A 13,134-nucleotide genomic window follows, 5' to 3' on the forward strand; every position below is an offset into this window, starting at 1 on the left:
GTAATAGCGGGATGCAGTGGTGTGTGAGGGAGGCAATTGAACATAGGCCTACGTGCTTGTGAGTATGGACGTGTTCTGTTCCATCTCTGTCCTGGGAGGTATTGAAAGGGTAAGTGTCTCAAACTGGGACATCTGCTCAACCTCAGGGTTTTTTTTCTCCTGCACCTGAAAGAAGCTCGATAGACAGCTTGCCTGACATCGGCTCAAGGGTCCCGAGGGCAAACACCGGAACGTCTAACGGCTGTCACTCACGGGTGCTTCCCCTCTTGAAAAGGCAAAAAATGGAACATTTCTAATCAACGATATCGGACAAGCTTATCCGCATATGTCTGAATTTGACAGACGTTAGGCGATCAGTCAAGCATTCCCAGTGACTCAATTTAACCTTCCGATATGGGTATAGGGTGGAACGGTCGCTGTGTGCTGCCGTCTTCCCTCGCTCCCTCACGGGCTGTTTGTCGCATTGATCCGATATGAGCACAAATTGTGTAATTCGGGCCTAATTGAAACAAGCGCAGCATGGAGGATAGTCGAGTCACGCAGGTGGTACGGGTTGCCGGTTTCAGGCTTCATCTAGATCAGTTCAGGAAATTAGGAATAACAGGGATGGTATAAACAAGTGGCAAATTCAATGACCAAAGTCATGCACGCCAAGGTCAGATACCGCGGTCTTTGCCCATTACGGGAGGGGGTCGATACCGATACAATAATGTACGTGCGCAGGTATAATGCGCCGTAGAATGTAGAATTTCGGAGTTGGTGAGGACATTTCCAAAAAGGTTAGGGAGGCTCCACTGCCTATAATATAAAGTCATCTTGTTAGAACCGAAAATACTCGCCCAACAAAAAGGATCTCCTGTAATGAGACACGAACCAAACGATAACCTTACAATACAAATTTCATATAAGTATATAATCAGAAATGTATAATTTTATCGTCACTGCTGTCGTGCTGCGTGATATTCCTACATTTTCTTTATTAAGCTCTTCTCGACAAGAAAAGAACTATACCATGCCGAAGCACGCTTACTATGCATTGGCGTGCAGAGTTCACTGGTGTAAGAATATCTTTGCATACGCACCTTGTTGTTTCGATCGGTAAATTCCAAGCCATTTCAACCAGCCCGATCTGAAACATTTAAAAAACAGCAGCTTGCCATATTCACGACCGAAATAGGTCAGCTGTTGAAGATCCAATCCAGTTTGCAACGGCCGAATCAATAGTTACGACGCGCTGCTTTTTGTCGTTTTGATTGGGAACACGAAAGCGGGGTGCAGTTGCGTGTATATGTAGTACGCGTTTTTTTCCCCGTAAAAAAGTTCATCAGAATTCGCGTGGTATTCCGGGGCCGAGTGGTCGGCCTGGCCCGCCGCGGGCTGAGTGCTTGCTACTTTACAACACTTAGCCGCATTTCTGCCGCCTCGCTTCACTCGAATAAATGTATCGAGAGCGGCCGACACTTGTTTTTCCCGCGCATAAACAATTGTTTTATATTCGGCCCGCGTGCATCGCCCGGTCCATTTTAAATTTTACACTGAACAGCAACCATTCCGGCGCTATTTAGAACCTGCACCATTGACTGAAGCGAATGTTTAACTGCGTCTAGATCACACAGATTCAAACATAGAGACTCCATTTACAGACAGAGGTCTGTTAAACTGAATACTAAATGCCACACATAATTTCGACCAAAACGCCAAATATAACAAGACTGCAAAAGAGAGGTAAGGCGAACAAACAAAATACTGAAATTCTTGTTAAGTTTTTTGCGATTTGGTACAAAACCTTACCCTCTTTGATTTCTTTGCTTACTTAGAATTTGTTGTAAGAGCAAAACGGTAAACAGAATTCGATACTCAGCACGGGGTGTGCAGCAAAACTGACGCTCAAAAGCGAACACAAAAACACTCAAAGCAATGAAAACAAAGGGTAAGCCCTGATATGAGAAGGAATCGATTCTTTGATAATTCGTATAATGACTTGAATTTGCTTGAAGTGCACAGAGTGTGCCACTGAGGATGAGAAACGGTATTCAGTTAACGAGCGTTGTCTTTTTTTGTAAGTTTGCTACTTGAAAGTTTTATTTCTGTCTGTGTTTTTTATCCACCGTCATCAGGTAGTATAACCTGAACATAACAGAAATATTTAACCTCAGTATGTGACAGAAAGAAAAAAAAATTGAAAAGGAGCATTGCTACCCGATTATAAACACTTTTTGGAATTGACATTAAAATCCTAATTAACAAAATGACTTTTTCTAAATGCGAAAAAAATGTCTCCCCCTCATGTATGACGGTGTAACACTGTAAAACTAGGAGGCAGACAAAAATCAGCCTGCTTCTTGAAATGCACGAAGCGCGAAATCGGTCAGCAGGTCGACGAAGGCCGAAGAAGATTGTGCGGTGATGTCTGCTGAACGCACGCTGGTGTCTATATTGCACTCATTAGAATGTGTGGGTGCTTATGAAGGCCTAGGTGCTTCGGTGATGTTTTGGGGGATTGTCGTGGTGGACGGGAAACGAACAAGGCTGACGTGTAAGTTCGGTTAATATCGACAGTGAGATGTGAATGCTGATATGTGTATAACATCACCCTCTGCGTGTGCAATATTTTCTCCGATGGGCCTCCTAAGCGTAAGTCATTTTTTTTCTACACAGAGTGAAAACATAACCTAAAATGGATAGCTTAGAGAAAAAAACCTGACAAAAATTTTCCGCTGGTATACTATCACTTAGAGGGGAAGATGGATTTTACATCTGTAATAAGACTGCCGAATTATTATGAGTTAAAGACGCCCATCACAATCTAAAGCACACTTATCTTTACTCTGTTTACCAACAGTGGACAACATTTCATACGGGTGGCCAAAGTTCGCTGACATTTAAAGCCCGTCCGCAGTTGGCAACAACTTTTTGGTATACTTTTGCATCATTGGTGTCACAGAGGAAAGCATTTTTATGTGTTTCGTTAGTTTAGTCTTTGGATTCCTTTGTGAGATTTTCTAACATTTTTGTTTAATGTTTTATTTATGGAGAGCTATACTTTGCCCACAATGACTAAGACGCAGCAAAAAAAAGCCTCCATGATTATAAAAAATGTTAAGTATAACAATTCCCCCTCTGACTACGCGAAATGCGGCTGCGTCCTGCCTTTCGGTGGCCATGCATGGGGCTTCACCATAACGAGCGGTCATTGGTTTAGCGATGGAGGGTCAAGGTTCAGAGATAATTGCCTGGCCAGAAGATGACATAAGATGAAATAAGACAAAGTTAGCAGACAAAATTATGCGAATGTATATTCGACACTGACGCTAAAGAGCGCCTTACACAGAGTACCGTCTTAAGAGTGTTGTGAATGCCATACAAAGAACGTCAGTATTAACTGATGATCTATCTGTTTTCTTGTACAAGCAGCCATGGTATTAGGCAAACGCTGTAACATGAGAGGTCCTTATTTGAAGTGTACGCACAAAATGAAATTTATACAGCGCATGACTGTAAACAAGCAACATGGTCACATGATCACTTGAAGTAGGCCTAATATGTAACCCCTTTCTGCGGGTCCGGCATTTAATTGTCATTCATATACGTACGTGCATGCTTGAGCTATGATTCTTAATATACCACCTTCAAGGAACTTGAAGCAAAAAGGAGAATTTTTCAATCTCTTTCTCCGCTTTTGACTTCTACCCAGCATGCTGTGCGCTTGTTTAATCGGCGTCGTCTGTCCATAGAGTACAGCCAAGACGTGAATCAAATGAAATAATGGTGGAGGACAGTAGACTTGCAAGCTGTCCTCTAGAAATATGGAATATCTGGATATAATCAAGAAACAGAAATGTGAGGAAGGAACTGCCCAAAAAGTTGAAGCGCCTACAAAATCGATAATAGATCTGTCTATGAATGCAGGGAATGAGCATTTCGAAGTCCCCTACCACGCCGTCATTTTGTGCCTCATCACTATAATAACACACTAGTGTCTCTTGATTAAATAATCGATCGCTACTTCTCTTTGTGTATTACTACAGGGAAAAACACAGCGCGGTATCTCTTGACGTCTGTGTCTTTTGCCAGGACTTCTAAAGCACAAACGACACTTATAATGTTGATTGGTTTTCAGCCCAAGGCTCCCATTGTAAATATCTCGTAACTCCGGGGACGTTTTGGGCAGCAACATTTCCCTCTTCGTTTACGTTGTGTACACAGAAAACAGGCACACTGCAAATTATCGACCTTCGATCCATTCACCTTTTGGAAGGAACAGCAAATGAATCCTGCGGACACTTGAAAGGGGGAAAAAGAGACTGGTAGCGATCGAAAACAACCGCCTAATTATATCCCATATGCTGCTTCAAAAGTATCGTGTTTGTTCACTCTCAGGAAGGAGAAAAACACGACAACGTCATAGAGAAAAACAAACAGAAATTTCGTTGAGTTTCGAATGCCCTAAAGAACAACTCTCGAACCCGATACAATGGAATTCTCTGGCTGAATCGTATTGGCGAGTTTTGGATTTGTTTTGTTTTGTTTTGGTTTTTTTTTCTGTTCAATTTGATACCAGTATATAAATGTATGTAACGGTACAGGAGAGATAGATTGAATCTGTCCGATCCAATTAGAAGTCTCCAATGGCCTCGTACAACACGTCTGATGCCATGCCAGAGCAGGATCCTGGTGTCAATGATGCCGTAAACAACGCCCTTCTTGATGCAATCAACACCATTATTGCCTGCTTAGCGGTGCTCGGTAACAGCATGGTCATTTCTGTTATGTTGCTCAGACCAAGGGTGTTCAGCTCCTTTACCAACCGTCTCCTCCTTCACCAGTCCGTCATAGACGCGGTGGCCGGACTATTGTTTTTACTCTTCACTGTAGTCCGAGAGTTTCCTGTGGTGGTCTCCCGGGAAGGAAACGAATACGACCAGCTGGTCTGCCGCGTTGTGCACTCGGCGTTCTTGCTCTGGTCCGTCAACGTGACGTCCACCTATAATCTGGTCATCATCTCGTTGGAGCGGTTCATGGCCACCTGCTACCCGGTGAGGCACCGCAACACCTGGTCCAGGGCTAAGCTGAAGTTTGCCCTGGCCGCCTCCTGGCTTATCGGCTTCCTCTACGGCTCCCACTTGCTCTTCATCTTCGAGCCGCGTCAGGGAGAGTGCCAGCCCGTGGCCATGGGGGTGGGCCTACAGGTTCTCTTCGGCGCAGTGGTGGTAGGAATCGAGTACCTGATACCCATGTCCATCATGGTCTACACCTACTCTCGTATCCTGACCAGCTTAGGTATGAGACCTGGGAACCCTGTCAGCGGCCAGCCGAACTCTTTGAGCAGAGCGAAGACGAACGTCCTGGTGACGGTGCTGCTGGCCGCCGTTATGTTCGCTGTCTGCTGGATACCATCCGAACTCACCTACCTCAATGCAGTGTTCTTCGGTGACACCTTTGGCGAGCAGGTCTATGAAGCTTCGACTGGGGTCCTGGCCTGCAACATGTTCGTTAATCCGGTCATTTACTGCTTCATGTACGAGCGCTTTCGAGTTCAACTCAGAGGACTTATCATGAGACGATTCCGAGGGAATCGAGTTGCCAACGAGTTAAGTGTTACACTATCCACTGAGCCATGAATGACCTACGTTTGTAAATATTATCGTTCGCAGACAGTTGGCAAGTAGTTGAAAACAATCCCTGAAAAAAGTATGGAAAATAGTCGATTTTTGCGGATGAAATGATTAAGTATTTCAGAGGAACTCTTTAAGAACTGGAGTTACAACTTCCGCCAATCGCCCGGTGCATGTATGTGGCCTATAGTCACATTGTGTAGTTTCCTTGTTTTTACCCACACGCATCGTAGCGGTAGTGTAAAAAGTACCATTTAATGACATATTCCATGTTGCAACTGAATGATATTTTGGGTTGTGCGTTTTTCTATGTTCTGCATAACGGTAACCCGTTTGAAGATTGTTGTAGATCTCAATACGTTGAAGCTAATTCTAATTACAGAATGGTTGAAACAATATCCTTCTTTGTGTCGGAATTTTCGTGCTTAACTGAACATAGCTACAGATATCCACCCAGGCAACGTAAAGTGTTACCTCGCAATTTGGAATTTATTTTGATTTGGACGTCTTGGTACCGATCACAGGCTAGTCTGATAATATTCACGGACACCTTCCTGTATGCCTCCATCTATTACTTAGTAGAAGTGTGTACCACCGAGACGTTCAACCATTTAGTCCGATTTATTTCCACTTGTCATTAATAGAACTGACCAAAGCTAACTATTTGGCACTTCACTAGAGTATTTACGGACTCGCTACCTCCTGTTGCTTGTGGAATCAGCACTGCCATGTGTTATATTAAATGCTTAATTAATATTCTTCAGTCTAGTTTTCGGACGGTTGGTCAAATACACATTATTAACGAGTTAAATGATATCTCTGTTAAAATAACCATAAAGGAATCACACATAAAATATAAAGATTGTTTATTGTTACACACGTAGCTCATACATACGACCTCAGATTTCAGACATGATTTCTTGAAATGCTTATACATTCTTCCTAAACTGTAGCTAGATGTGAAACTGTAGCTAGGTGTGCTTGTCACTGTGTTCAGCTACTTCAGTTGCTATGAATTGGTGAACAAGAGAAACATTTACTCAAGGCGTTTGCGCCAAGAAGTGTTAGAGGTAGTTGGGTTAAAGGCGGTTCATTGTCAGTTGATGCAACGTAAGTGATATTGGCGCTATATTTCTGATGTTGTGCATCACATAAACAAATCTGAGCCTGATAAGAGCATTATATTCTATACCCACTCGTCTGGGCCCCGTAGATGCACCAGTCTTCCGATCCTTGAACGCCCTGGAATCCGGCGCCACGGCGCCTTGTCTTTGTCGCCGCTTGAGGGCTCATTGTAGGCACTTTGAGCACTCACTTTAAAGCGCCAATATGCCAGCTTCTCATGTCACGTGTGATTCCAACCCAGATTGCAAAGGAAAGTGACAGTTTTAATTATGACGTCAAAGTGCGTTCTAGTGGTGGGTGAATTCAAAGATTGTAGAGATCACTCTGTGCCCCAATTCACTCTATTTTAACAATGCCAGCCGTTAAACTCAAAATTACACGTCCGTGTAAGGGCAAAACCCGTTACTAAAATGAATATCCCATAGACGCAAAGCACACCTTGAAACTCAAAATTACCATCGGAAATGAGTTGTTTTGGAGGCGTGAGACCATAACAGCAAAGGTCAAAGTTCAGCAGTATAAGATGGTCATGGCACAACCAATGACACACCTGTTTAGTATTATAGTACAATGTTCCCTCCCCTCAAATGAAAGGAAATCAAGATGAAAACAAGAACCACTTCAACTTTTTATTTAACCCGGTACACAACTTGCAGGAATAAAGTAGACGTTTGAAAAGAGTTTCCCTATTTAATGTAGTTACGATTAATACACTCATGCCTTTCGAAATGGAACAAAGTGTAATACCTTCTGAGACACATTATTCCGATACATCCTCAGATAAGACTTTCTATTCTTGTGGTCGGAAAAATCAAACATTGCTATCAAAGGAAGTCAGAACAGTCAAAGTTAGTAGAATGGCATCCGTTGGACATTTTGACATTACAACTTTTACAGAAAAAGGCGGATACACTGCTCTCTCCAAATTTCAATCATACTTTCGACCGAGTTTTCAGACGCATGGAAACCTCTCTGTAGAATTTACAAAACAGTAATAAATGGAGATTGAACAGCAACACCCCACGCTCCTGAGAGCTGGACACAAAATGGTTGCCGTGTGTAATGATGCCTTCAGTCCACGATGGCTGCATTGGTAAGTTGTAGCGCCCTTTTGGTGTCTAGTTTTGAGATATGAAATTGACTTTGAAAGATTTTTCCCTTCCACATTTCCCGTGGCCCGCCCTCTGCAGACCGACGACCCGCCTTTAACGACAATCATCTTTATTTATATGCATACATCGTGCAATGTCTGACCATTATTCAAATACACACTTCATTCCTCAGCTGATTGTCTACATAAACATTATCGAATGCTGTCATACCGTTGACCGTACAGTCGGCACACTGCCCCGACACCCTCAGCGAGGATTCGCCTCACGTAGGCGTTTTAAATGTCCGTGAAAAACCCTGGAACGACCGGCCCGAATCAAGGCCCGCCACAAGGAGTGAGACGGCCACTCATCTAATTTCGAAAGCTTTCTTCCTCCCTTCCTTGGAGAGCCAGGCAGGGAGGACGGTGTGCAGCCCGCCCCCAAATCTCGTGTCTCTCTCTCTCTCTCTCTCTCTCTCTCTCTCTCTCCTGGGTTGAGGCGTTCGCTGCTGCGAAAGTACACTTTCCTCTTCTTGGGTCTGTCTGTGGTCACTCTACGCCCACTGGAAGTCGTGTGCGTTTCATGGCGTGAAGCCCGCGTCGTGCACCGTCGAGTGCGTAGCGGGCTGTCGAGACGCATGCGGGATGAGCTATAATAACGGGACAGCGCAGGACACAGTGGCTGCGCCAGTTCAGACAAATATTCGCAAATGAGAATACAAATCAATAAATTACAGCTTAGTTGCATGCGAAATCTATGTCCTAAACTGGTGAATATAATGTCTCGTATTCTGTCATATCCTGTCAATTGTGTGGTCATTAACATCGATGTCTTGTAAACAGAGAATAGTAAAAAAAATCCCACATTTCACACAATTCGGCATGCTGTTGGCCACTTTTCATTCTGGTAAGGTTTAGACAACTAAGCATATCTAATGGCGAGCATTTCGATTCGAAAAAGATAATATTATTAATGCCTTAAGACGGAAGCAGAACGACAATAGAAATTCTAATTCCTGTCAAGTTTGGTTAATTTTCTTATTCATTATATAACACTGGACTGTCAACAAATTTAGGTTATGTGTCTGGCTATATACTTCCAGAAATACCTTCCTTGGCCGCCACGCAGTGGGCTCTGTGTTTGCAACTTTTTATTTTAGAAAGGCAACGGTGTCATCTGAATCAGATGAAATGATTATTATTATTTGAAAATGGTTATTGACGTAACGGCGACAGAAATAATCTCACCAGATCTGCGAATGGTCATGGATAAAACTAACTAGGAAAACGGACATGGCTTTGTTTGAAGTGATCAAATTCACATTCTTGAAGCTGGATAAATATAGTGGGTTGTATTGTTTTTGAGCCTTAAAAAAATTCTAGCTTAAATGATTGTCCAAATGACCCCAATGTCAAGCGGCCAACGATTTATGTTCAAACAATACTTTTGTCGAGCAGGCCGACGATATCAATAAATTACTGGGGATCTTTTCATCCATACATCTCACTTCTTGTTCCTTCTCTCTGTCACTTATCAGCTTCGCCTATATTTTACCCAAAATGGTATCGAACATTACGTTTGGGACCGCCACCACCCCCTTTTCAGGTCTTCTGAATGTGTGTCGGTCATTGACACGGGTTGAGGGTCGGAGGTCAAGTGATTCCTGCAAAATTTCCCCTGCACCGCGGTACAGATCTCTGGCGTTTCATCGACGGTCACCCGTGCTCGCACCGGTCGGGTCCCGGGCCTTTCTATTACCCTCTCTCGGTCACTGACCGCGCTTTCCCCGGTCCCCGCTTTTTTCTTTGTAATTTTAACAGGGGGCTTGAGTGACACGAAAGCTGGGGATACGCCCGACTAGAACAGGCCGGCTCTCTATTATTGATGCTGCGTCAAGCGATTAAAAAAAAGGGGGAGGGTTCTGGCCCAAGTAGCTGGCATAGTCTTTGAAGTGTGAAGTGCTTATTCAGATTCGATTAGGCAGGTAGTTAATGGAGTTCGAGAATGATGGGGGAATGGCATGACGGGCAAATGAAGGAGGGGATAACGAGGGCGTTAATGATCGCAAAGTGATGGTCCGCACCTTGTCAAGACGGCACGAGTGTGATGCGGGTGGTATATGAGGGTGGTTGGATTGATGAAGTCGACAATGATGGGGGTGAACTGCTTAACGGTGTTCATAACACTGATGGCGGATAGTCTCGAAAAGATGAAATGGTTATGAAGCTGAAAGCTGTTGCAAATAAAACGAACGACCACAATTAATGCAAATCGAATGCATGGGCTGTTACGGTTTGATTCAAAGGTAAAACGGGCAGAAATCATTGATCAAATCACCGTGTAAAAAGAGCACATTCTTGTCAGGGGAAAAAATGGCGTTGATGAGATGGAAAGTAAAGCCCAAGAATATTCTCCACATCAGAAATCTGGGATCTTAAAAATTCGTACCCAAACGGTTTTGCCATCAACTTATCTGGCTTACATCCTGCGTTCCTCGAAATCGCTCACCCCCTGCTTACAAAACAGCGTGGCCAAAAGTTTGATCACCTCCTTCTAAAATTGCAATATTTATCCTGCTAGGGATCAGTCCCAAAATTAAAGGGTGCAAATATGACGACATTAGTACGATAATGCAATGGTTACTTGGGTGTAAATATTTTTGAAACACGCTATTCAATGCTTTTTATCACCATCTAGTTTGGTGATATTTAAAATCCATTTTGCCGTCTAATTTTTGTATCAATACCCCGATTTAGCCTTCCATTTACAGCTTGGTGTATTCAACCTCAGCTGGACCACAAAGATTCCAGAAATTAGAGGTCCAAAAGGGTGACATTTTGTGTCCCTGTTACATCTGACCTTTGTTGTTTGACATGGAAATATCACCGGAATTGTTTTCAAAGTACGTGTATTACTATTTGTTTGGTAGGTAATTTGCATTAATTCATCACACTTGGAAATTAGAAAATGTGTTCAGAATTTACAAAATCATATGTCAGATGTGACAGGGACACGAAAAAAAATGGACTCCTAATTTCTTGAATGACCCATATCTATGTCACTGAGAGTCGTACCTTTGTCAATCAGTGTCTGATAAACTGTGGCTGGCTGCACTGATTCAAAAGAATCATTCACTATCTCTCGCAGTTATCAACACATGAATAATTAACACCCCCACAACTGAATACTACAAGAAAATACCACCCTTTGAAAAAAATGGCACAAATGTACCTCTTGAGGTAAAAGTTGCTTGACAACATGTAAGACTGACATTTATTATTTAGTTTATTGATTATTTATTTATTTCTGGTAATGACACCAAGGATTCCTCAAAAGTGCCGTAGGCACTGTAGCTCGCAAGCCCGAAGAAACCGGTAAAGAGGTGACAATGAGAAGCAGTTACAGTTTTTGAGGTGGGAGGAAAACCCCAGAGGAATATTCTGGGTAAAACCCACAGAATCGGGTAGGGGCTAAAAACCAATCCACATGTGGACCGAACCAGGAATTGAACCCGGACCGCAGAGGTGGAAGGCGAGGAAAGAACCATTACGCAAACTTTGGCCGCTCATACAACATGTACTTCTAGCTGGTTTAATGTGAGAGCATTCTGTATGCTACTGGTCTTCGATAATCCCCAACCCCTTCAGGCAGAACCGCCATCTTATTTCGCTGCAACCAACAGATTTTCGAGTGGTTCTATCAGAATTCTTTCTTTCGAGAGGGAGTAATGTGCCCAACTTGGGTCCGATGGCTTGGCAATCCGACGACGGACATAGGTCATGGTAGGGCCTGGCCACGCTAGCGCCTCTCGCAAGCGGGACATTTTGAAAGGATAAACCGACTTCTTATTAATCGTCGTTTGGGGTGAAGGGTGAAACCAGGTACAGGGGCAAGCACCGAGCGAGCATCGTCACTTTCTTCTTTTAAATTTACACCAAATTTAACCGCAGCAAATCAGTCATCACTGGTGTCACGTCTATCAAAAGGAGTGAAATACTGGTCTCTGGACACCGTAAATCTTTATGATGGATCCCCCCTCGAAAGCTGTGTTGCCCCCGCTGATATCTGTTAAGTTTTCGCTTTCGTCTGCCATTCTGTCCAGAGATGTTCCCAAGATCCACGTCGTCGATCCTCACCCTCCTCCCCAAAAGTAGATATCAATTACTGGTTTTTAGTCAACTATGTGGTGTATTCGGCTTTTCAACTTTTGAGCTAAACATGTATGTGTTGTGAATGTTTTGTGAAACGTAGATAATGCATATTTTTTCGCAAGCTTTCGGACAAGCTCTGAGCATACAGTGTTTATGAATGTACCGCTACGAGGGCAAAGTACATCTTGAAGTAGGTAATGCAGTCATGGAGGTTTTGTAATTATGATAAAGGTTATGGAAAAGGTTCATAGAATAATATGATATATCCAAGCTTAAATGATTCAATATTGATGATACCTATCAGATAATGCACTCCTTTACACTGTCCAATACGTGACTTCGTTGCAGATGCAAGATCAAATGTACCTGTATTTGTTTACAAAGACTCAATTGATGTAATGTAAGTGATGAATTTACAGCCCAGTTCCGATATTCTACGTCTGAAAAATTATGCCTATACCTTTTCTTCCGTATCCTTCGAATGTCAATGCTCTAGATTAACAGGTGTATCTAAAAAGGAATTGAGCATGCTATAATGCTTACTTTTTACTGGGAATAAGGTTTCTGCTGTCGAATCAATCGCCTTTTCTCATCTCAAGCATCTGCAACGATCATTAACCATATACAGTTAATCGCTGGTTGAGGAGTGATGTTCTAAGTCTATTGAAAGAGCTTTGTTGACAAAGGGAAAACCTGAACCTTGTCACATTTTGTTGAAACAAACAAAACAAGCTTGAAAAACACATTCAGTGTATGCGCTCAAAAAATAAAGGACGAAGCACCTATGAAACAACACAAAAACCAGAAAATAATAAACAGTCATGCATGCAGAGCATGTAGTAATTTTAATCACGAATAATTATAATAGCCTTGATTTAATAAATAGCTCTTGGCAAATTAATTGTTATTCCCAACACTTGGAGGAAATAAACACAGCTAATTCCTGTCCACATCTCATCAATTTAAATCAATGTCTTGGGGCTCAGCACTGGCAAATCTGACCAACTAAGAAATGTACTAATTCAAAAAGCCTGAAAAACCTAGAACAAGTTTGGTTGGGAAATAATGTAACAGAACTAAAATTCTCGTTTCCTTTTTACCAGTGTTACCAGAGCCGATAATGTACCGGTTTGTTCAGCAGGCTTATCGGAT

General features: G+C 42.7%; 1 protein-coding gene across 1 annotated transcript; it reads left to right on the top strand.

Moving 5' to 3' along the window:
- Positions 1–4,605: 4,605 nt before the first annotated feature.
- On the top strand, positions 4,606–6,837 carry LOC110977632 (galanin receptor 2b-like). The gene has a single exon (XM_022231924.2). It carries the CDS (start codon positions 4,629–4,631, stop codon positions 5,619–5,621), a length of 993 nt encoding a protein of 330 aa, XP_022087616.2. The 5' UTR covers positions 4,606–4,628; the 3' UTR covers positions 5,622–6,837.
- The last annotated feature ends 6,297 nt before the right edge of the window (positions 6,838–13,134 follow it).

Source organism: Acanthaster planci, linkage group LG01 (genome assembly GCF_054643075.1).
Source record: "Acanthaster planci isolate LZ-2023a linkage group LG01, COTS_SCS, whole genome shotgun sequence".
NCBI lineage: Eukaryota > Metazoa > Echinodermata > Asteroidea > Valvatida > Acanthasteridae > Acanthaster > Acanthaster planci.